We start from the raw sequence: 26,353 nt of genomic DNA on the forward strand, positions 1-26,353 counted from the left end.
GTAGAACTAGGTAGTTTAATTGCCATATATTTTTTTAAAACATATCTCACACATACACACAAAATTCTCTACACAAATCATGAGCACCTTTAAAAGGCAATGTTTACTGTGAAAATATACTGTAAGATATGAGAGTCATTATTTACTGAGTTCGTGCAAAAGACGAAGTTTGTGTTTATCCTTCTTCCGTGCGAGTATTTCCGCTAGTAAATGATACATGAAACCGACGCCAATAAAAAAAAAAAAATAGATAAGAATTAAAAATGTCTATATTGTTAGAGAAGAGCCAACATATTTCACTGACGATTTCTTCCGTCTTTCATTCTCATCTCAGTTCATCGGGTTTCACCGTGGTTTTATGAATCAATATATTCCTGTCGCAGCAGAAATTTCCCTTTTCTCTCACTCCGCTTTTTTTTTATCGGATTCTTCTGTTCCATTCCGACATCCTCCACCCATTATTTTTCACACCGATGTATTTGCAAGCAGTAAAATATCGCCGACGCTGATGCACCTAAGTGTACTAGTAGCTATATAACAACCACCTGGCTTTGAGTCAACATTTTGTTTTATTTTATTCGCCAAAACGTAGTCGATCTGGTACACAAATATCACGGCGTCCCCCTAAATTCTGTCCGAATTTTTACGCCAAATGAAATCGAAATATTTATTCATTAACAATAATGTGTTACCTCTGGTTACATATTGTTCATAGTAATCTAAGTGTTAACTTTGTTTAGGACAATTTCTTGTTGACATATCTTTATCCTTCAAAGGAGGATGTAATGCCTGGGAGGTTGGTGCTATGGCATAGATAGTAAATAACTTTTTTTTATGCTTTTTTTTTCATAAAGGAAGCGAGTGGAGTAGCAAAATCGTAAACTTAAGTCCGGGGTGGTTGCCAGTCAGATCAAGATTAGCTTTTTATCTTTTAAGCCTAAAATTAGTGAGCAGCTTCCAAACAAATTGAGCGCCATGTTGGAATAGGGCTCGAACAATCGATTAAAATTGACAATAGCAAATCTTATTTGAATTGTTCGGATAACTGCTCTCATCTTGAGTGTTAATCTCAAAGTTTCGGTCGATGTAACCTCCGGCCTCCTTCAAGTATATCTTGTCGAACTCAGAAATCAGTACGTTCAATCTCCAGAAGAATGTCACTTAGAACTGGATTTTACTTAGTACTTTATCTGTAATGCCACGAGTCTTTGCAGAAGTAATATTAAGAATACAACTGAATTATTTAAGACTTTTACCTGCTTATGGTTGACTTAAATGAGAGCATGCTACCTTGATGGATTAAGTAAAGGGTTTGTTCAAAATTCCGTGGATTCCAAAGTTCAACAAGATACACCTGAAGATACACCGGAAGTTAGATTAGACGAAACATTTTGAGGGCAATAACCAAAATGAGAACAGTAGTACAAATAGTCCAAATTATCAATTAAGAACTTCAGTCTGTAGTGGAATCGGGTCAGAAATGGATGGTAACGTTCAACACTGCCAACACAAAACTCGCTCCCTTAATTACATTAAACCTTACCAACTACCAATAGCTATGGCTAGAGATACTTTACACGAGCACTTTGTTCAACTCCTTGGCTTAACGTTCACAGGAAACACGAGTTGGAATAGATACATTGAGATTATTGCTAAGGCTGCCGAAAATAAGGTGGGCTCTCTCTATCGTGCTAGAAAGTTACTCATGCCTGAAAGTATCCTGTATCTCTACAAAGCCACCATTCGCCCATGTATGGAATACGGCTGTCACATTTAGGCTGGTGCATCTGCTACTAGTCTCTCGCTCCTGGGCAGGGTCCAAAAGAGTCACCAACCTAATAGGTCTCGAAATGTCATCTAAACTTCAGCCTCTGTTTCACCGGTGAAATGTTGCATCCCTCTGTTTTAAAAGTATTTTAATGGTGGATATTTTACTCTAATAGTTTATTCCCCAGAACTGCAGGACTGGAATTCTCTTCAGGTTTCCTGCTTCCCAAACTGTACTGACATGCAGAAGTTCAAGTGTAATGTGAACAGACATATTGCTGCTAAACTCCCTACATAATACCCCTGCAACTTAGGTCCCTAATAGTAGCCACCTACACCTAAGTGGCAATGTGCCTTGTTTGGGGTGAAAATGTAAAAATCTTACAATCAGGAAACATGTGAAACTTACATTGATAGAAAATTTTTTTTGCGTTTATTTTTTTGCCTCCTCCCCTTTTTATTGTGGAATATTCAGCACAATCGCCTAAATTTGAAGTTTGTGTTTTCAACGTCTAAAGATTTGAAAAACCCTCAGAAGCGTATGTTTTCAAAACTACATTAGATACTTCAACTAGTATATTTCAATTTGATCAAAGAGGGGTACAAAATTATCGTGGAGTTTCTGTGCTTGACATATTTGACATTTTATTGTATTTGTAAATTGTAGAATTAAAAAATAGAAATGTTAATTATGAGTTCAGGGTTACACACTGGAAATGTTGGATGACCTTCACGAGGCGAGGGATACAATAAATTTATTGTTATTTTTTTTACAATAAATTTCAGTTTAGTTACGCTTCCACCTCCATCCTATCAATGCTGAGTATATCCTTGGGCCCACTTCCAGAAACTGAACAATATAAAATGTGTATGTGTGTATAATATATATATATTTTTTTTTTTTTTTTTAATGGTAATATGGTATACATATCCAATCCCAGTCAACGTCGGAAGTTCCTGCTAACGTTCAGTACTAAAAACAATCTTTGTTAATAGAAGAGTCATAGAAGGCTTTTTCTTTTACATAGGAGTCACCACTTAAGGCTCGAGGATAAGGGTTATAGCGTAGTAATCGTAAGTAGTGGAAATTTTGTAAATTGGATTACTTAGGGGGACTCTTCATCAAGAACTTGTTTATGTTGGACTTTAAGACAAATTGTAGTCTGGTTATTACAATAAGAAAAAAAAAATGAAAATATATCGATGTTGAGGACAAAAACAGTTACTTTTTTACCATCTTTATAATAAGTCTTAGTTTAGTCACAACTTCTATACAGTGATCTAATGTGTGACTGTTCATAATATTTCAAGGTAAAACCGCTTTATCAAATGCTGCCATAAAAACAATCCATACTAGTTTCAGGAGATTTGAATAAAGAGGTTTTACCTCCAAATATATTATGGAACATTGTAACATCAGATGACAGTGTAGAATTTATGACGACACAAATAAATCTATTAAAAAAGTTGGGTTTTTTTTTTGGAAAATAACTTTGTCCACAGTGACACCGACATATTTTCATTTCTTGCATGGTAATAGACTAAGATTTGAAGAAAGAGGTCTTACCCAAAAATATATTATGGAACAGTCATGCACATTGGATGACTAGAAATTGTGACTAAACAAATAAATCTGTTAAAAAAATAAAAATAGTTCGTTTTTAAATCACTTCGTTTTTTTTTGTTTTTTTGTCCTCGTCAACAGTGCGATATTTCCACTTCTAAAACAACTCCATATACATATTACACAGAACGCTTCAATCAAACTACATTATTCTTTATGAAACTGTTTTCAAATAAAACTTGAACTAATAATTGCCAACATACTAACAAGTGTGCATAGCATAAAATTAAAATCTGATTATAAAGAAAAATCGAAAATTTGAAAGAAAATCAATAAAAAGATCAATATTCTGAGGGAATGGCAGTGTCTATCTCGGTGATGATTGCTTCCTTGAGACTAAAATGCACTTGAACACTAAGTCTCCAAATTCCAGAGATCAAAAAGATTTTGGTTCAATTATTCTATAAGCACAGTTAGAATACCTCGCCCATTTTGTTTTACATCCCCCACTAACATTCATATCAACTTGCCGCCTCACAAAGGCAAAGTTAGACACAAATTCGATTTTTAACATAGGGAAAATCCAATTGCCTATAAAGACTGGATTGAGACAAAAATAAAATTTCCTCGGTTTAAAAGGATTTCTTCCCCAAATGTTAAAAAAAAAAAAAAAAAAATTTACTTATGTCGGCCATTTTTTTTTTATTCATAATTTTTTTAATACCTAGTGTATATCCTCCGTCAAAAACTGCAAAAATATACTTCAGTGTTTGCACTCGCTGTTTATTTAGATATATTCCTAAAATATTTATATAAAAATCATAGAGTAACATCAGTAATTTATTATTTCTGATCTTAAAAAAAAATCCACCGTGGAATTATGGAGTGGAAGATTTTTTTCCAAATTCATTTCAGGCGACAGGTTAACTTTGAGGTGGTTATGACAGGTTAATTTTGAGGTAGTATCTGATATGCTATTTGTAGTCTTGCTTCCTCATCTATTTAATAGGTTCGATGGTGGGGTGGGTGCTAGAAAAAGTTGTTTTACTAACTTTTGTCTGATGGAATTGAAGTACATATATTTATATACAAAAAACACATTGCAAAACATCAAATGAAATTCTGAGGAAATAAAAGCAATCAATCCTCTATGAAGAGAACAAAACATACACTGGTTGCCAGTCTACGATCAATTGTTTCCTGAAAAGGGAAAAAGTATTTCAAAATCTATATACCCGGTCAACCAAGTGCAAGAGATACAAACAATTACACTTTAGCAGATGTTTAGAACCTTAAAATCTTTTGGTTTAAATTTATTAGATAGTAAGTGAATGTCTAGCATCCGGTAGGATTCCCATTCCAAGCTACAAGAAATTTATTTAAAAAAATTTCTTTTTTTTTTTTTTTTTTTAAAATGGAGAGTTATTAGTATTTTGCTTTTATATTCGTTAAATTACATTAAAAATTGTTAGTTTTGTGGGTAATAAAATGTTTAAAATGGTAAAAATATTTTTGGTGAAAGAAAAAAGTAATGGCTACTAGCGATTAAATTAATATTTTAAAGACTTTTACAAAGTAAATTACAACTGCCAAGTCTGTCGCAAAGAAGGTGGGCTCCCTTTGCCAGTATTCTATATCTCGATAAAGCCACCATTCGCTCATGAATGGAGCATTGCTGCCACATCTGAGCTGATGCATCAACCATTAGTCTCCCTCTAAACAGGATGCATATGAGAGTCCTGTAATGTCTACCAAGCCCCAGCCTCTGTCCCATCACAGCAATGTTGCATCTTTGTGCTTGCTTTACAAGTACTTCAATGAAATGTCCTCAAATGAATTTGCTGCATTTGTGTCCCATTAATGTAAATACCCTCGACCAACTTGACATCCCACCTCTTCATTGTAGAGATATCCTGATGCCGAAAAGCATTCAACTATTAGCTTCTACCCTGGAATTACTAGCTTTGGAATTCCCCAAATTTTTGTCCCCCCCCCACTGTACAGATGCAGAAATGTAAATAAACATCTCGCTGCACAACTATTTAAGATGCTCCTATAAATGTAGGAACTAATCCAGAGTAGTCCCTCAAGTCTTTGTGGCAATTTGTGCCTTATTTGAGGTGAATACAAGTTTTAAAACGGGTTAAATCGGATCAAAAAATACTGTTTAAAACCAATTCATGAAAAGTGGACTTTGATACTCTATTTTATTATCTATCCTCGCATTTGACGAGCAATATTTCTGACAAAGGGGAAGAATTGCTGTTTGCCGAGAGTTTTGAACGTGGAGATGTTCAATCCTCATCGTTCAACTAATTCCCCTCATTAGTTTTTAACTTAATGTGTCGCTCAGCTTTAATAAGAGGCGATTCGTTAATTAAAAAATATCTCAAATGTGGAGGGGGAACCAATCAAAAACAGGTGAGCTATTCTAACGGTTGCTATAGTATAATTGAGTGAAGATTTCAATTTTTCATTTTCAAGGTGTTCTCCATTAATACAAAGTATTCAATACAGGAAAGAGTATCCAAAGGGTCAGGGTTAATACTTGTGGTATCACCATAAAAAAAAAAAAAAAAAAAAACAACCATTTGAGATTTTTTCTTCTTTTGATCTAATTACTCGACATTAAAACTGACCTGATGACAACGTTTGTGCCTGTTGAGATAACTAAATAATATTTTTATGAATAAATAAAAGTGATATACCTCTCCGATTCTTTATATTAACTCCCACCTCTGGGAAGTGAAGGAAGGGCCTACTAGTTGAAAAACAAAATGAAAAGTGACAACACTTCATTTTGGCGATTAAATTACATTAAAAGTAAAAACTTTTCTTCGTTTGATAAATTCAAGTTTAATGCATGATCAGACTGAAAAAAAAAAAAAAAAAAAAAAAAAAAAAAATCCCATGCATTACGTCCTCATTTCTGAAGGAGAAAGATCTATCGTGTGCCGCCTGAGCCATCATCGTTCGTGAGGGAGTACTGGCAAAACTATACAGGTATTTTGTTTTTTTGGAGAAAGCTGAATATTCTGAACATTAAAAAAAGTCGACCGTGTTGAACTTTGCCCTCGTGGGGAGGCAAGTAAATAAGTTCTATAACCTTTTTTTATAATACCTATTATTCGAGTTAGTATCAAAGTTAGTTTTGAAAAGGAATTCCTTGTCAGCATTACCTCCTTGTTTGTGTCGGAGTGTCGACGAGACTATAGAAGCAAGAAGCATTTCTCCAGAGTACTATTTAGAGGGGTGGGAGGGGTAATCCCCTCTCCACACACACTTCCCCTCATGGAAGAGAAATTTTTTTTTTTTTTTTTTTAACTCATGAAAAATAAAATTCCTCCCCTGCGTGCCCTTCTTTCTCTCCTCCCCCTACCTCAACCGACAGGTGAGAACACCAGTTTAAGATGTGTGAAAACAATCCGCCGATTATGAGACTCGTGACAAGCGGGTATCACACACGTAGTAGTTCTAAGGTTTCTTCCACAGATAAGAAAATTAGTTAAAAAGATTCAGAGTTTTAATGAAGTGTGGAAAATGTGTGAGCGAGAGAGGGGGGGGGGGCGGAAGAAGCAAAGAAGTGATCAGCTGATGAGTTTTAAAAATTGGTAAAGACGCGCGGCGCGGCGGAAACAGAATAAGAGAACTGCAAAAGAATTGAGATATTTATTATCTCTTGAATGAAAAGGTGTCGCATAATAGGTGAAATCGATGGGAATTAAGCAAGAATGCAGATATGATACACACAAGGTGTAAATATCCATCTATGTTCGTATCTATATAAAATATAGCTATCTACAAACATGTAGAATCGTTTATACGATTCATCAGTGTGGCTAGGCAGGCACAGTGAGATTCGAAATCTAATCTATGCATACATCTATATATAGAGTCTATATGTATCTATTGAAAACCAATCTGTATCTCTATTAGATAACCTCTGTATCTAACCGGTCTATATCTAGCCCGTCTGTATAGAACCTGTCTATACCTAGTGATCATTCAAAAGCAAGCGTAGTGTGGGAAAGATCACGTGTACACATACTCAGAGAACGTTTCCCCAACAACAGCATCATCGTCATCGCACTTTTCTCTCTTGTCATAAAACCAGGCGAATACCAACATTTAACACCACAAATCGGTGCAAACATTTAAATTTATTAAAAGGTGGAGGGGGGGGTACTTAGGAAGAATACAGGTTGTGCTAATTTTTAGATTAGATTTAAATTTTTATGGTATCTTTTGTTTATTAAATTGTTAGGCGAAAGTATAGAATGGCCAAAAAAAGTCCCTTCCGCATGTTAAAGATGGGTTTTTAAACGAGTAATTATTTCAGTATGGTCCGTATTCCGCATAGTATTTTCAACAATGCAATACACAGTTGTTTCTCTTTCATCTAGGCACAATTAAAGCATAATACTTGACATTTTACCATTCTTAAATAAAACTAAGCCACAAGATTACCATAGTAAAAATACAAGTCAGTCGTTTTATTGACTCAGAAACGTCTCGTATGTTTTCATTCGAAATTAATTATGCCACCTTTAAATTGCCGAATATCACGCATTTAGTTGCTTCCCCACGAAATCAAATGGTATTTTTATGTGCCCCCCACTTCAAAGGCGATTACGTATGAACATCTTGAAAAAAATGGCGGAAAAAAAAAAAAAAAAAAAAAAATTAATTATTTTAAAATAAGGGAGATCAATTTCGCATATAAATGTAAAGTCATCTCCTACATGCTGCTTTAGCGTTTTAGGCAAGTTCAATGAGATATATATATATATTATAGATATTGAGAGGGAGAAGAGATAACCGACTGCTTTAGGCGATTACATGTAGTTTTACGATCTTACCACTCGGACTTAGGGTTAGTGGTTAAAAAAAAAAATTTTTGTTAACTACCCGAAAATGTTAGAATAACCCAGAAATGGATGTAAGTTTACATACGAAACTGATTCCCTTACACTAAATCTTCTTGGCCTTTTGGTCAAGATCAAAGTGTAGTATCTGTTCTTCAGATGCTGCACTTCTATTTTTTGTTCTCTTTCGGTGGAGGAGAAATCCTTCACGGCTGAGACAATTTTTATTTTTGTACCTTTTCTCCACGTTAAAAAACGACCCTGGTGTCTAACTCTGTCCCGTGGGGAGGCATAGTAAATAGGTACACTAAATTCTCCAGGGTAATAATCTATAAAATGTAACATCTCATGGGGGGGGGGCGTTACGGTACAAATTTACTCTAAGAAACCATTTCACGCGTTCCTGCTACATAATCAACGAATTTTGTTTATTTCATTTTTTTAGAACATAGTCAGGTATAGGATGTCAAACCTAATACCAAGATCGTAAATAAAGTATCGTTATGTAACTACCTATGCACATACCTTCGTCACGTTGTAAACTGGTACACACAACACGCACAATTTGTTACTGCTCTTTTATGATAGGAACTCAAAACCTGGAGAACCGAAATCTCTACATATAAAACAAAGTACGTGGAGGGGGATTATCATTAGCGTAAAAGCATTATTCATCGTAATTAGAATAGAGTTCTCCGGGACTAATAATGTAAAAAAAAGAACAAAACAATTTACTTTCATGATGTGCGGAGAGTTGGCTCACTATGGCAACGCTAGTTACTGCACTAGTAGTCACGTTAGGAATCGGCTTGAAAACGTTCACTGTGATACGGCGGAATAGCAATCCGTTGATGACGTGTGTATTTCGGTTGCATGTTTTTATTCAGGTAAATGTTATCAGATTTTGTTTTGTTTTGTTTTTCCTTTTCGATTTTCCGAATAATGATCAAATTGGTGTAGATAATATCGGAATACGAAATAGAGTATTTGGAAAAATGGAAAATTTTTATTAGCAAATTTAAAAAAACTTTGTTATTTAAGAACGTTTGCCTTATTACATAAGTATGTGTAGGTATCCGTTGCCAATGTGTCATCTCCAAGAAAAAAATGATCGTCCGTCGATGGAGCCACGAATTCACGACTGCCCCCCCCCCTCCTCCACGCACGCGAAAATCGTGTCACCCACAAGCCGTAGATGGCGGCTCGCGATGCCGTAGGATCCAGATGGATAAGTCACGCTTCCATTTCGGTCCTTCGGTTAGATGAAAGGTCAGAGGCTTGATTCAATCAATCGGCTGTTCACATACCCTAGTATCTAAATTTACAACTGTATATTATTCAATCTGATTATTTCAAAAAATTACTTTATTTCTCCCCTTTTTATTTTCTCCCCAAATCGATAGAAGGTTAGGGTCAATTATGCTGAAAATATGATTACCAATGCCAAAGATTAATATTTTCTAAAAATATCTTGCACGATTCAGATGTAATTTGATTCTCGATTTTCTTATATATACGTAATAGTTTTCTTGATATTAATATTAACTACAGCGATTTAATTAACAGTTTAAAATTCCAAATGATAACTTCCGATTTGATTATATTGAATTCACTCGACAACTTCCGGTTAAGTTTATGCACACTAAAAACTTGGTATAAACCTTAGAATAATTCGTTTTTGAAAAATAATCCCTTAATTATTGCTAGAAGGGTAGGCAAGTTTTGCTAGCATATACATATATTTACTATTTTACGTTTATTTGCTCAATCAAAGTCTGCACTGGATTCTTGCATCCGGATCTGCTTGATTGCGCTAATTATACTTTGATCGATGAGTTGCACCATCTGTTGCCAGATAAATAGATTGAGAAAGGTTTAACATGTGCCTTGGACTTATTTTCATTGGATCTAATATCTATTGCTAAGGTTGCTACAAAAATGGTTGGACCAATCTGTTATTGCAAATTCCTCTTAAGATTGAGTACTACTGCCACATCTGGGAAGCTGCCAATCCAAGCACCCTTTCTTACCTTGTCAGGGTACAAAATACACTTTACAATCGAGTAGATGTATATCCCTTCTCTTCCTTACAGCCTCGTTTTTACAGAAGAGACGTTGCTAGTGTTTCTATTGTTGGTTCCACGAAAAGATGCTTGATTGATATCCAATATTTCGTTTCTCCATGCAAAATATTTACAAGAACTTATCTTACTACCACAACTAAAACTTTCATTTTTCTTAAGAAATGGAGGAAAAGGAACAAAAGTGTGATGTTCGTGGGTTTTTATTTACTTTTCTTTCTACGATGGCAAAGAAAGACAAAGTCTGCTTTTATGTGGGGGAAAAGCCCCTTCCCCATAAACAGGCACTAAATTGAAACAAAAATTAAAATTGCCTCAATCTAGAAGGATCTCTCGAACAAGGACAGAATAAAGTGTAGCATAACAGATACTACACTTTGTTCTTAGATAAAAGGTCTCTGGTTATTAAAAAAAAAAATTGACAATTTTCTGAAATTAACTTGATGTAAATATAAAAATTTAAAAAGGTCCGGACTTTTCTCATTAAACAGACTGTGTTAAAAACTACCCAAGTATAAATGTGGAGCAACATACGTCATTTGAATCGAATTTTGTAAACCAGAATACATAGCAGGGTTACTCGGTATTCACCCGGAATTCTAATTTTTTTAATTAAAAATAAAGTGAAAATTATCAATCTACTTAATATTGTAATTGGAAATATTTAAATTCATTTTGGGGACAAAAGTAGAATAAAAATAATTACGTACCTGGTTAGGCTTGAACTCATAAACTGAGTAACTATAATATGGTAATTGACTGACCCAAAGGCGCAAGTACAAAATGTAGACGTTATTAAATACATAGAACTATCTTTATTCTCTGCCCTTCCTTATCCTCTCTCTTAATAGGTGAATGTTAGTTAACACTAAATGTCCCTAAGTGGATAAAATATTCGTTTAAAGAAATCAATTGAAATACATTATTTTTAACAAAAACCAATTATCAGAAAAATAAAAAATATTGAAATAAAGATATCAAACGAGTTAGATATAATTTAAATAATACAATATAATATTTTGACACAGACAGAGACACAAATAATCCAAAAGCAATTGTTTAATTGCCTAATTAGTATAACTAAATTAATGTTTAGGATTATACATTTGTATTTTTAGTGTGCCATTTTGTTATATGAGAGAGATTGGTTTTGTGATACTTTTTGAAGAATTTGATTATTTATAGGAAAGTGCATATTTTCCTAAATTCGAGGTGGGAATAATTTTCCTTTTGACCAATTTAGTACCCCCAAATGGGGAGCGGCATAAGTATTGTTTTTAAAGTATCACAAAACCAAAACAAATAGCATCCACGTAAATCGTGATATATTTAACAGTTGCACGAGATAATCTAGTGGTAGAGGTTTACGCTTCTTACCATGGGGTTCAGATTTCGAATTTCGCTAGATTCTGATGAGCCGTAGATGACAAGACATGTCAGTGGATAATATTTTCAAAAATATATAACTAGCAAGGCTACTCGGCATCATCCAGGATTCTAATTTCCAAATTACACAAGTAAATAAAAGTAAAACTAAACAATTTCCTTAATATCGTAACGAAATATTGAATATTTAAAAAAATAAAATTTACATTGACATAACGGTAAATGCTATGTAAACAAAAATCCTTCCGCAAGATTCCTACCCTTGAGATAAGCAGAATTTTTTTCCAACAGAAAACTCTCGAGAGGAGCTTGATTACATCGAATACCTGGGCTCAATGTTTGCGGCCACAGGTCATAGGTACAATGACATTGACGTCTAAATCAACAAGACCCAGCATGCTTTCAGTCACCTACAAACTCATTCATGGTATAGAGATCAGTTACAAAAGTCCGGATTTTTCTGGCCCTTGTTTGGACGATCCTTGCCCATTGCTGCAGAACCTTGCCAATGAGAGCTACGGATTTCAAAAGGTTGGTAGTGTTTGAACCATACAGCCTCTGCTAAATTCTATAGATCCACTGGCACCATTTTGTCTCCAATACTTAAATTTGGACGCGATGAAGGATCATTCCTCTTAACTAAGTTCTTTTAAAAGAGGAGATTTTGTTGGTTTGGCTACGTTGTGCATAGCAACCCAGGAGTTTATCTACAGAGCAATAGTGCCAAAACCACTCCAAGATTGGTAAAGATGGCAGGAGGCGAGGTGGTTAAACATTATCAAAACTGACGTCGAACCTGGCTCTGGTCCACATAACTACGGTGTTTACCACTGGTCCCAATAACGGCTGCCCATAACCATCTTGGTCACTGTAGATCATGTATGATCTGTGTTCATCTGGATGTCATGTTCTTTCAGCTTAACTCATCCGTTGGATTAATGTTGTCTCAAGCTAAGTCAATGAATGTAGGCAAGTTATTCCCGTTACAGGTTTAAAATGGATGTTTGTGAGATAATCACAAAAATAATACAAGAACTCAGTGGACTGGTTAACAGATTTAACAAGTTATGATTGAAATTATGAAAATTTTAACCACTGGATGTACGAAGATAAAGTGTCAATTTGGAGCTGCATGCACAAGTGTCAGGGCCGATTCCAGACTTTGAAATTCAAGGGCAATCACTCCTATTTTTATCCAAGGGAAAAACTATTCTCAGATTGGTCCTAACAGTTCCATACTTCAGCAATTCTGAGTATGAAAAACTGTTTCCAAAAGTCATGGGAGCTGTGCAGTCTGACTTTGTAGATATGTTTACATGCGTTAGACATGAAAATATACTCTGGATTGTTGTTGGGAGATGATTAATCATTTTGTAAGTGTTTACAAAGCTGCTAGACATTGGAGTTTCAATGAAATCCAGGGAAGCAAGATGTTCAAAGTATTGCAGGTGTTTAATGGAGGCTGTTCAGTTGGTTACATATCTCTAAACGTGTTCTAGGCAGTCAATGTTCTGAACAACATTGCAGTTCCAGATTGATTATGCAAATTCTAAGTTTGGACGCAGCATAGCTGTATAATACATTTTAAACAAATCGCTGGAGAGTGGCTAACAAAGGTGTTGATTAATGCCAAGACACTCTTGGCTATCCTGATAATTTGAGAGATGTGCTTTGTCCAAAACAAATTGTTGCCAACAAGTCATGTTGACAAGAAAACTACTCTTTACAAAATAACAAAATCAGGTAACGACAAATTTTGAACAAATAAAGTGCTCAATATCCTACTAGACAGAATCATATCAATAGTAAATAATAAAGTGCACTTCTTGATTAACTGCAGTTTCACAGCATCACCAATCTCTATTCAATTGATGCCAGTCGGAGACACTTCTGATGACTGGTGGTGCTGTGAAACTGCAGTAAAGTGTTAAGTGAAGTATATGTTATCATTTATATGAGTTTAGATTAAGTATGTATATGCAGAGTAAAAAAATCCCTAGAATTTCAATTGTGTTTATAAAATAGTGCTCAATAGTAGATTGATTTATATTAATATTTTTTAGTTATACATGTACAAAAACAACACTGGCATATTTGTATAAAACTATGATCTCTTCCGACAAAGGTCGGTCTTTTATTTAGTTTACAAAAAAAAAAAAAAAAAAAATTTTCTAAAACATTGACATTGTAGTTTTAATAACTACAGATCCAAACATTATCATGTCAGTATCGCTTGCGTACATGTTTGTACAAATAAAGATAATATATATATATATATATATATATATATATATATATATATATATATATATATATATATGTGCGTGTGTGCATGTCAAATAATGTGGGTCCATTTCCATTGTCTTCTCCAGAAAATTTTATATATGAATAGACATTTTAGTTTTTTGTAGATTCTCTAACTTTTCTTTCTATAAGGAACACATGGTGATGCGCAGAGAACATTTTTAGGACATATGCTCAAGTGAAAAGAACAGGGCCTCGGTGCGGCACAGGCCTATAACACATTCCTCTGAAAAAGGAACTTTTAAAACAGGATTAAAAGGGGCAGGTGCCTGGGCACATCTAGCACCACCACCCCTGCACATCTCTGGCACAGTTTTTCAGTGTGGTTGGACAGGGTCACTGTTTCAACTCGAAATTAGAAATCCAACCACTAGTGCCATAATTATCATTCTTATCTGTGACCCATTTCCAGACAACGAAAGTAAAAATTATGTTTTTGTTTACATTATCGGTTCTGGTGAGCTCTATTCTAATTATGAAGTGTAATTCTTTTACATTAAGTGGAAATCATTATTTGTACCTAGTAGAGCTTTCAACCCATGTCACAGTTTATGACTCCTATCGAAATTCCACCTTCCCAAAACAAATATTTTATGAAATATCACAACTACCTACCTAACTGGTTTTATGTTTGGTGTCATAACATTCAAGCAGCTGGCTTCTACTTTGAACCGTGTACGCATGCACACACAAACACACACACAAAATGATTGCCCAAGATAAAAGGTTGATGACCAATGCTTTTTAAAAAGATGAGGTCTCAGCAATGACATCAAGTGCAGATTCTGTCACACAGAAAGTAGAGTTTGATCCGCCGATATCCAACCATAAGATTCTGCTGAGGGACGGCTACTATACGATGTGGCACAATGGAGAGTGTAATTATTTCCACCGGACAATCTGTAAAAAGTTGAATATAGAATGCAGCAGCAATTCCTGGGAGCATGTTTACCAGAAAGACTCCAGTCATACACTATGACTATGAGATTCCTAAAGCTAAATACATAGAAAACAAGGGTATTAAATCTGACATGGGACAATAAAGAGAGCGAGGCAACCTTAGAAGTTAGTGCCCACAATGATGCTGGGTTAAACAGAGCCGAGAGGGAAAAGATAATACCAAGGTTTTACATACAACATGAAAAGAAACTGGAATCTTAGGAAGATTTCCATCATTCCGGTAACTAGAGGAGCAACTGGACTGATGAAAATGAATTTCAAAAACTATCTGGCAAACATACCCAGTGAACTAGATGCAGGAGATTCAATCAATTCCAATTAAAAAGGACGGTTAAGATCTCTCGGTTGGAATATATTAGATAGTCGGTGAATGTATCATCCAGTAGGAGGCCCCATCCCTAACTTGAACAAAGTAAACTGAAAAGGGTATATAAAAAAAAAAAAAAAAAAAAAAAAACTTACTCAAACTTTGAATGGCGATAAAATCTTTATGAATGAAATGGAATAGTTTTGAATACAGAAGATAAATGTAATTGAAGAATCATTTGCAAATGTTCAAATTAATGAACATTATTGTCGAATGTTGATAACAGTTAAAGTGTGAAGACATTTAACGGGTTTGTATTACTGTACACAGATTCGAAAATAAATGTTATCAAAGGCAAGATAAGTTACTTTTCTACCCAACTGGATATGTTTTTAGTCTATATTTAATGTAACATGTTTATTCAGCTCGAAAAACATAGTGTTTACCGACGTATTGGAAAATTCAAAATGGCGGCCGACTCTCTCGGAGACGGTAAGTTTGGGAAAAGGAGTTATAAATAAAGAAGTCAAAATACTGTTAAAAACCCGCCGAATATATATCAGCCTATGTCACGGTAACATTGAGCGTGTTTCTAACAGTATTTTGTCTGGTTTGTTATTTATAACTCATTTTCCCAAATTTACCGCCTTAAAGGGAGTCGGCTGCCATTTTAAATTATCCAATACATCGGTAAACACTTTTTCGAGCTGAATAAACATGTTACATTAAATATAAACACAAAAACATATCCAATTGGGTAGAAAAGTAACTTATTTTGCCTTTGATATCATTTGTTATACATTTGTTTTGTGACAACTTTTTCAAATCTATGTGTACAGCAAAACAAATCCCATTTAACATTTCTATACACCATCTCGTATACATGTAGGGTTCTTTTTAGAGGCGAACTTTAAATTGACAACTATTTTTTTTATTATTATTGCATTTCTGGCAACTATCGATTAGTCAGAGTTCAACTTGATTGGCAATTCATCATGTAGTTTCAGCAGGACGGAGCCACATGCCACACAGCACGCGATATAATCAATTTACAGAGAGAAACATTTGATAAACGAATAATTTCACAAAAGACTTGTCAAACTGGCCACCTAGTTCGTGCGATTTAACCCCAGTAAATTATTTTCTTTGGAAATATGTAAAGTTCCATGCCTACGCTGATAAACCAGACACAATAAACTACTTGGAAGATAGCATTTGACGCGTTATTGTCGAAATACAGCCTAATTTGATGCGTAGAGTTGTGAAAATTGGACAGTCATATATGCGTGAACTAAGGGGGAGCATATGCCAGAGATTGTATTTGAATTATAAATGTCAAAAATTCATTTCTAGAATAAACCAGATATTTGTATAATAAATTATTTTTCAGTGATTTATGAATTTAAAGTTCGTCGCCTCTAAAAGAAAAAGCAAATATATATATATATATATATATATATATATATATACACACACACACACACACAATGTGAGGGGCGCTGTTGCGGTGGAGGTGTTTGCGCGCGCGCACACACCCACCCACAACAGCAGGTATGATACAGAGTGAGAATGAGAGAGGGGGGTGGACATATGGTTCACTAGCGCTCATCCAACAACGATGCCCATCCCTCCCCCATGAACATATGCGTACGTGTTGCAATTCATTCTATTCGCACTCTCATAAAATGTGTACTAAGAAACACAGCGACACGAATGAGTGATTAAAGTATGCGGCGCACGCGCAGGTGTTTGCATTTCATTCAATTGAAGTTGGTTTTGTTGTTTTCCATATAAATTACGAAATGATACGAACTTCCATTCGATCATCACTATCAAATTGCGATAATACCTTTCTCTAATCACCATTCGATCACCCATTGAATACCATTGATCACTTAGCAGTACAAAATGAGGGGGGGGGGAGATAAAAATATTGACACTTTGCCTATAACATCAAGTGTGCCGTCTTCAAACTGTCAGTATATTTCAAAGAAGTCCTATAGTCTTGGTTTTGATTTAAGATGACGATTAGTTCTTCATATTTGGATTCTTCAGACTACTGTTCTCTTAACTTTTCGGTCGATAGAACCTTTGACCTTAAAGTGCATCTTGTCGAATGTGGGAATATTTCTGTCGAACTTCGGGAATCTGCACGAAATTTCAAACGGAACCTTTTCTTTAATCCACGGTGTTGCATGTTCGCGTTTCGTCAAACTGGGTAGAAGTCTTAATGTGCAATTGTATTTTTTAGTGTCGCCCCCACCGAGGATTGAACCTTTAACCGCCGTTACTTACAACTGAATTACTTTGTCGACTACACCATGGGTCTTCACGGGCGACACTCAAAATACAATTGTGAATTACTTAGGACTTCTACCATGGCTTATGGAACGAAAGCAAAATTATAGATTAAATGAAAGCTTCTGTTCAAAATTCTGTGCTGATGCCGATTCAAAAGTTTGACAAACGCACCTGAAGATCGACCGAAACGGTGTTAAAATAACATTTAAGATGAGAACAATAGTCTGAATATAAACAATATAAAGTGGTACTGCGCAAGGGGTATAGGCGGCGTAGATTTTGGGATCAGCATACAGAGTTAGAGTTTTGTCAGTCCAACTACATCACTTTCACGAATACCAAAAGATATAATTCTACAATCTTCCCTTCAATCACCGTTCAATTACTCGTCGATTACTTCGTAGTACAAACTACTGACACACTATTGCCTATAATATTGTACTGTCTTAAAACTGTCTTATATTTCAGGGAAGTGCTGTACTGCTGTGGTATAGTGGTTACATGCGACGCGGACTTACAGTTTCATATATACTCTTCGCAGAGGTATAAATCTATAATCCTCCCTCCAGCAATAAATTAAATAAAGTAGACAAGACTTTTCAGCCTTGGTTGCCCAACTAGTCTATGAAAATGATAACTAACGTCAGTTAATCTCAGCCTATTCCGGTATTGTTTTTCGGTTGCTGTGGACTTGTCCTTACCACTTGTCAAGATATGGAGTTTATGATAAAGAAAGAAAGTGTAGGGGGGGGGGCATATGTGCGTGTGGGAGGGAGGGGGGGGGGTTCACTTGCAAAGCTACACATAGAAAGTGGTCTTATCCAAAGATGCGGATCATGCTGTAGCGCATCTGTTTAAGATTATTAAACTTAATAATTAAGTGATACTAGAATTAATTTTTCTTTTGTAAAAATTTAAAATCATAATTGATCTAAATTGTATTATATTAGTTGCGCTTACCCGGTGTTGCTCGGGCGTTCTTTCATTTTTGTTTCGATTTTTGTGTCCCCCCCCCCATCCCCTATTTTGTATTTCCTCTTAAATTCATTTCTTGTAAGACAATATGGCACTTCCAAACAGACTTTTGTCGAACTAAACCTTAGGGTTTCGTTATTTTTGGGTTAGAATTATTTTAAAAATTATTTTTTTAAAAGTTCGGTTCATATTCTGTAGAAGCACAGAATATATTACTCCTTGGCCTTTATAAGTGGTGACCCAACAAAGTTATTTCTTTTTAGGTTTAGCAATAACAATCAATCAGAGGTCTTGTATAATGTTGAACTTTAAATTCCATAAATACTTTCGGGTTTTTTTTATATTATAAGTAACTATCATTTTATTTTCATTCGTTTTTTTTTTAATTATATTTTAAGTAGGAATTAAAGTTATTTTAATTATTCGTATTTACTTGCCTCCCTATGAGAGGGGAGTTTGACACAAGGGTGTTTTTTAACGTGGGGAAAATCCAGCTCCCAAAAAGGGGCACTCTAGATATGAACAAAAATAAAAATGTCTCAGTCATAAAGGATTTCTTCTCCATTGACCACACTGATCTGGACCAGAAGGCCAAGAAGCATATAAAATTATGATAGTTATTTCTAATTATTATGGTATCGTTTGATCAAATTAAACGAAAATGTTCTAAAACTATAACTCATGACTTCATGTCTTGAATTTCTATAAAATTTGCTAAACGTCAAGTTTAGGTGAATTTTTTTTTAGTAAAAGCAATCCTATGCTCCAAATTTAGCTAAAAGATTGTCTAGATATTTCTTTAATATTATGGCATGCTGAACGATATTGCGTTAAAATCAATTTAATATTACATATTAACAAAAAAAGATATACACGCAGACGTTGAGTGGGAGATTAGTTCCGATAAGACATGTATTTAAAAGCAGGCGAAAACAAGTGTTTGTGTTAGTTTTTTTCTTTTTTTCCCGGGCAACGTTGGGTATTCTTGCTGTTATTTATAAATTGAAGACTAAAAACAGCATTGGAAGTGGTTATAGGATTTAAATTTCAATATTTTATAAGACGTCTTATCGATTTTATTACCAAGCCAATTTTACCTATCTTTAAAAAAAAAAAAAAAGAAAAATGAAATCAAACTCCCGAGCAACGCCGAGTAGGTACAACTCGTTTACTATAAAATGAAAAACGTGCATGCATATCTTTCCAGTGGGTCTGTTTATTATTTTTACTTCATCCCATAGGGGGCGATGGTCCCCCATCTCCATCCAGACATGGTTGGCTATACCCGATTTTTCCGTCTCCCCTTTAGTTACCGCCCCCTTAAAGTAAGGGTGGAAGAACACCGAAAAGCGGTAACTAAAGGGGAGACGGAAAAATCGGGTATAGCCAACCATGTCTGGATGGAGAGGAGGGACCATCGCCCCCTATGGGATGAAGTAAAAATAATAAACAGTGCAAATATCTTGTTCAATTAATTTGCAAGCTTACGTTTCTTTCTATTTTTTTTTAATTGGTAAAAAGTAAAGCCACTGTTAAAGATTTAATTAAAGGTATTTAAAGGAATTTTCACATTTCGTAATATGTTCGATAGATTAATTCCGGTCAACACTGGGTAGTACGAAATAATTCGATTATTCAGGGTAAAAGTCTACATGCAGGTTAGAAACGAAAGAGAATCTTTAGAAAGAAGATAATAGCCAAAATGTGGTCATAGTTACCAATGTAGGTAAGGAATGTTGGATTGGTACATTGTATAGTTTAGGTGTGTGCATACAAACTAGTCATTCGGGTTTGATCACATGAACAACCTCGGAAAAGAATAAAAAAAAAAAATAAAAAAAAAAAAAGTACAAAGCTTGTATGTTTCAAGAGGTGAGGCCAGATGCAGTTCCCATATAAAGACCGAGTTTTTGTGTGCAAGTTTTGTTCGAGATATGTCGGCAGTAAGTAATTGGTTCAAGTAGTGCAGGTAGAATTGCTCGCCGATTTCGCTTGGTTTCCTCCGGGGTAAGGGAGATGGAGTTATAACATCACATGCAACAGTGAAGTCAATACTAAAGAGCAACTTTTATGTCTTATATTGTACATTCATCTGCATTTCCTCCTGCTGCAGCAAAAGTTAGACAAAGTTTACGAGGGATATAGCTCACCATCCCAGCTTCATGCATACAAAATAAATTCAGTACTCTGGTTATGAGCACAATGTGTAGCAATCGAACCCTGTTAGAGGCGCCTCAAATGACTAGCAATAAACAAATCCCTCTTAGATAGAGGAGGCAATGCCTTGAAGGACGGCCTCTTCCGGTACCGAACAAAAGCATACTCCACTATGGTCCAAACCCAACGCCTGTGTCTGACCGGCAATGGATTAAACCTCTCCCATTTCTGCAAAAAGAGAAAGTAATTCCCGGGAGGATAGTCTCTTAGCATCTTTAAGTTTTTTTTTAAGCCATACATACGTACATGGATTCTAAAGTCCTCCGACCAAAAAAAAAAAAAATAAATAAATAAAATAAAATAGCTCATTACAATCTCCTTATCCCTATCTATGTCATTAATTTCGTAAAATTTTTCCAGTAGTTTTTATTTCTATAAAGATACCGACACACATAAGAACCTGAAGTCCTACCTAACTAATATTCCTGGTGAACCAAATGCAAAAGAGATCCAAACAATTGCACTTAAGGGAACAGCGAGGATACTAAAAAGAGCTCTCGGTTTCAATAAAAAGCGGGGCAATGTTGGCAGCTGGTTTGGATGCCCCATACCCAGCATTACAATCTTCAAAGGAAGAAACACACAGATTGCATATGTTTGCTCGTCTATATGACGAACGAACATATGACTGCCATCCCTTGGGAGAGGTAACACCTGGGAGCAGGATCTAATGATAACAGTAAAAGCTACTACATTATCTGTCTTCCCAATGAAAAATCAATGTCGGGGGGGGGGAGGTATTATAACAGAACAGATACTACACTATCTCTTTATGAACTGAGCATAAAAAAGAATTTCGGCTGCAGACATATACCTAATCTCCATTAGACGTAAGAATGTTTGCTGGAAACCAAATTTCCATTAGTAATACATAAACAATGGTCATACAAAGTCCATTCGGCTTGAAAGTTGGTGTCGTTTTACCAAAACGAACTCTAATGCTTCCGGTTAAGGCTGTTATGCCTAAGTGCGTTTTTAGTTATTAAAAACAATCCATGAAAAAAAAAAAAAAAAAAAAAAAAAAGGCTACGCCCTTTTTACCCATATAGAAAAAACAACTCCGATTGATTTCCTTTCTTTAGAATTAAGTATCATCAGTTTAATTTGAGTAGGAATGACATTGACAGTAATAATATTACTTTTAATTTTTATTTGAATTGAAAATTAAAATAAAGTTAGAAAGTGATAAATAATGAAGCTCCTTAGAGTGGCTTCACGCCATATCTGGAGCGATTTCCATACAATCAAAAGGATGTTTACAGTTACGGAAAGATGTGTAAACTTAGGATTAACTACTTCACTGGATAGAATGAGATTATTTAATTGAAACTTAAAAATAATGACATTCCGAACCATAGTGGACATTATTATCATAGATTTGGAAGTTATTTGGGTACCGAGAATACGGACTGTACTGAAATGTTATTTAGCATATGAAAGGGGTTGTTTGGTTTAATTTTTACACTTGACAAGTTAAATATAAACAAAAACAAATGAATTTAACTTGAAAATCCTATCTAAAAAATAGCATTGCCACTGCATGAATATCGATTATTGTCAAAGGAAATTTCACAAATTCGATCTATTTACCAATTGTTCTGCTTTTATTATTTATTTTTCTTTACGTTACCTAATCAAACCAAGGCCACCAACAACAACCATCTTGAAATGGAATTAGATTTATTCAGAACTAATTAATAAAAAATAGAAATTAAAGAGAAATTTAAATATTTTTGGGAACAACTGAAGGACAGATTTGACAGAAATTAACTAATACTAGTGCAAATATCTGTGCGACTATATTTTCTTTTAGGGGTTGAATTAATAAGATGCTTGAAAAGGAATACTAAAATACTCGAACCAAAAATACATTAAAAAAATCCTAATGAAGTCGAAATTGTTAATGTTGATACTAAGTTAACACTTAAATAGAAAAAACGTGTTTGCAGTTCAAGAAATGAGATTATTGTCATCGATTTATGATGCATAGATTTTTATTGATTGCAAAAAGTGGAACAATAATTATAAAGGTGATATAAAGGTATAAATCGATTTCGGGTTTCCATTGCAAGTTCGTGATTTGTTAATTGCGCTAAACTAGAAACAATTTCTTGGATTATTCGAACTAATATATAATTGTGTTTATCTTGACGTTTCGGTCGGGTGCATCTTTTCGGACTTCAAAACTAATAGTTGAACTCTGGAATCTTAACAGAATTTTAACGCTTCATACTAGAATTCATTCTGAACATTACCCATAGCGTAACGACTAAAAGCGTTAATCAACAGTTGAGAATTTAATCCTTACTACAGATAAGAATAATATAAGCTTAATAGTTCTGTGATTGCCGACAGGATGAGGCAAATCTACCCCAGTGGATCAAATAAAAAGTCCAGTTAAAAATTGTATATAGGTCCAAGTTCAATATAAAACTTCCTAAATTCGAAAATATATATTTGAAAATCGGAGTTGCAGTTGCATCAACCGAAATATTTTGAAAACAAGATGAAATTATCTTGTATCATTTCACAATACCGAAATATAACAAAAATATCTAATTGTCATTTTACAATAAGTTTTTTTCATAAGGCACCTAATCTAATTGTTATCCTTTTAAAAATAAATAGGTTATAAGAAAAACTTCCATGTTTATAAACATGAAAAGTTTTTAAGAGAAATTGATTGAATCTGAAAGAATTCGCGAAGTCAAACTATTGAAGGATTTATGACTTTCATTCAACAGTTTAAATTTCCGAAGGGTCACAACGTAATTTATTATTTCGTTTTTCAACTATTAACAAAAGATTAAAATGGCCGACTTATTTACGATAATATGACACTTCGAAATTCAATCGCATTTTTAAACGTTTTTAAACTGATGCAATGAGTTCCTTTCACGGCATTTTTTTTTTTTTTTTTTTTTTTAATACGTTTCCTTTGTCATTCCTAAACTAAGGAAACCATTTTACAATAATTTTTTAATAATGCACCTAATCTTATTTTTAACTATTAAAAGTCGAAATGCATTCTGGTAGATTTAATGTTGCAATGAAACTGTTTTGTTTAAAGTTTTAGTGCTTTTTTTCTTCAAAATACTCTATAAAAATGTCTAAGTCATGAAAAGGCGGAACAAAAACTTTATGATAAAAAAAATTGAAAACTTATTTTTATATGCAAATTTAACAAAAAAAAAAAATTGTTTCCAAATAAATGGGTTTATCTTTAAAATGTGGCAAACAAATATATAGAAGAAAATCAAAAAGGGAAAAGCGAAATGAACATCGAAATTCAATTACATTTGATTTCATAAACAATTTAATCGCATTTTAGATTTAATAATTGATAAGTAGCCATATTTTATTTAAAAAATTAATATTTTACTTTACACGATTTAAAAAAAAAAAAAAAAAAAACTTTAATTAAACGTGGAAATACGATTTAAAAAATAGCGCGGGGATCACTCTCTGCATTAGCACCGGATTTTTTTTAACGACCAAGAGTTTTCTTTTAGTCTAAGTTTCAAGTTCTTTTGTAGAATAGTGGCTCTTTATAGAAACCAATGTTTTATTTTAGTTCAGGGTTACATATGAAATTATGAATTATATGTAACCCTGAACTAAAATAAAACATTGGTTTCTATAAAGAGCCACTACTCTACAAAAGAACTTGAAACTTAGACTAAAAGAAAACTCTTGGTCGTTAAAAAAAATCCGGTGCTAATGCAGAGAGTGATCCGCGCTATTTTTTTTTAAATTGTATTTCCACGTTTAATTAAAGTTTGTTTTTTTGTTTGTTTGTTTTTTAATTGTACGGTTAAAGTACAGAATAGGTACAAAACACCCTCCCCATGTTAAGAATGGCTTTTTAAATAATAACGTTATTATTTCAGCACGGACCAGACCACTCTCTGCATGAGTACCAAAGTTCCTTATTTTACCGTTACCATTTTTTTTTTTTTGTTTCGTATAGATCAACTTTAAACGATAAATCAAAATTTATTCCGAAAGTGACAGTTTAAAGGCTTCAAAATCACTTTCCTGAAGAACTATAAAGTAGCAATAATAAATACAGATTTGACAGTGTTTACGTTGCAGACGATTTGAGAGTGGGTTTTGACGCCTTTAAACTGTCATTTCAGAAGAAATTAGTATTCTTCCTCATAAGCGCCTCTGTTCTTGAAAAGAACCAAAGTTTCGCGTAGTTCAAAAAGTATAAAGAAAAATGCTTTATATTTTTTCTTTATTTTTTTATCTATATGAAATAGATTTTTGTTTTTTTGTAATAAAAAGAAAAGTTATGAATGTTCGCAGAATCACCAAGACACTAGACAGTTGTTGATTATATTAGGTAGGGTGGAGAGATATCTTGTGGAATAAAAACAATTCTACAATAATGAATAAAACTTTTCTCACTCGCTTTGATATTTAAAATATTTTTTCCGTAGATATTGAATAGAATTTCTTTTTGTAAAAGACAATTTGTCAGAGAAATTACCAATTCCAAAGACATTTGTTGATTTCGGGAGAGGGGGGGGCGGATTTCTGTGAAATAAAAAACATATTGTATATTTTCATATTTACAAAAATAAGTGAAATTATATAAAATTCTTTTTTTTTTTCTCCAAAAAGAGCAGAGTTGTCATTTTTCAAGAACAAAGATAGAAAGAAAGTATAAATGGAAAATGAAAAATACAAGAAAAATAAATAATCCAAAAAGGTAAATATATATATATATAATTTTTTTTTTTTTTTTAATTTCTGTAAAATATCTTTTACCTGAAGATGTCTGCCGGTAAATAAAATCCTAGAAGCAGAAAATGGGGAATTGCAGGACCCTCGTCTGAGTATAGACAACACCTTAGTCGTCGTGGTAGCCGCCATTACTAAAATACACTAATAATCTGTATGTATGTGTACGTATATATATGTATTATCAATATATGTTTGTGTGTATTCTTGTATGCGTGTGTGTATGTATGTGTGAGTGAGTCAGTGTTGGAAAGTGTATGTGTGTGCGTGTGTAGCGTGTTTTTCGGGCTGGCCACCCACTGCGATTAAACGCTGACGGGGAGGCTGCTAAAATAATAATAATCGACTCACTCACAATACAACTGCTGGCAGCCCAAATGCCGCTATTCAGACACAGCGAAAAAAAAAAAAAAAAGCAAAAGTACCACTGTACTACTACTGCTATCCAACTTCAACTGCCAACCATGTTACTTTCCAGCGATCCTAATATTCTACTTCTACTGCTACTTTTCTCATGGAATACAGACGCTGGCATTACTGTGGCTGCTGATGACAACACGACTGTAAGTCTACTGCAGCTGCTCCTGACGATACTACTGTAATTCTACTGCATCTGACGACACTACTGTAACTCTACTGCAGCTGCTGCTGACGACGACACTACTGCAATCCTACTGCTGCTGCTGCTAATGACACTACCCAAACTTAGGTATACTACAATACTACTAGTACTACTTCAATTCGATTGCCGTTGACACTATTGCAGCCTAGAATACTAATATTACTGCAACTACTACTGCAATCTAACTGCAACCGCTACTGGTACTACTGCAACTATTACAATCAAATTGCGGCTCTTTAAAAACTCACATGCTTA

The 26,353-nt window shown here is 34.3% G+C and overlaps 1 protein-coding gene and 1 pseudogene across 2 annotated transcripts in view; one reads left to right on the top strand and one right to left on the bottom strand.

Annotated features, from left to right (window-relative positions):
• The window catches only part of LOC145268743 (calcium uniporter protein, mitochondrial-like), a 481,469-nt gene extending 455,326 nt beyond the window's left edge, over positions 1-26,143 (bottom strand). Inside the window, exon 1 of one of the 2 annotated variants that reach the window (XM_080124334.1) lies at positions 25,504-26,143. In XM_080124334.1, the coding sequence (XP_079980460.1) occupies positions 25,504-25,608 (105 nt within the window). In that variant the 5' untranslated portion in view covers positions 25,609-26,143. The remainder of the gene's footprint in view (positions 1-25,503) is intronic. The other variant, XM_080124333.1, reaches the window with a different exon arrangement.
• Positions 8,305-8,529, top strand: LOC145268911 (U2 spliceosomal RNA; annotated as a pseudogene).
• Positions 26,144-26,353: the final 210 nt, after the last annotated feature.

The sequence above is a fragment of the Euprymna scolopes genome, chromosome 44, assembly GCF_053919585.1.
Source record: "Euprymna scolopes isolate OS-2025 chromosome 44, ASM5391958v1, whole genome shotgun sequence".
In the NCBI taxonomy this organism is placed as follows: Eukaryota; Metazoa; Mollusca; class Cephalopoda; order Sepiida; family Sepiolidae; genus Euprymna; species Euprymna scolopes.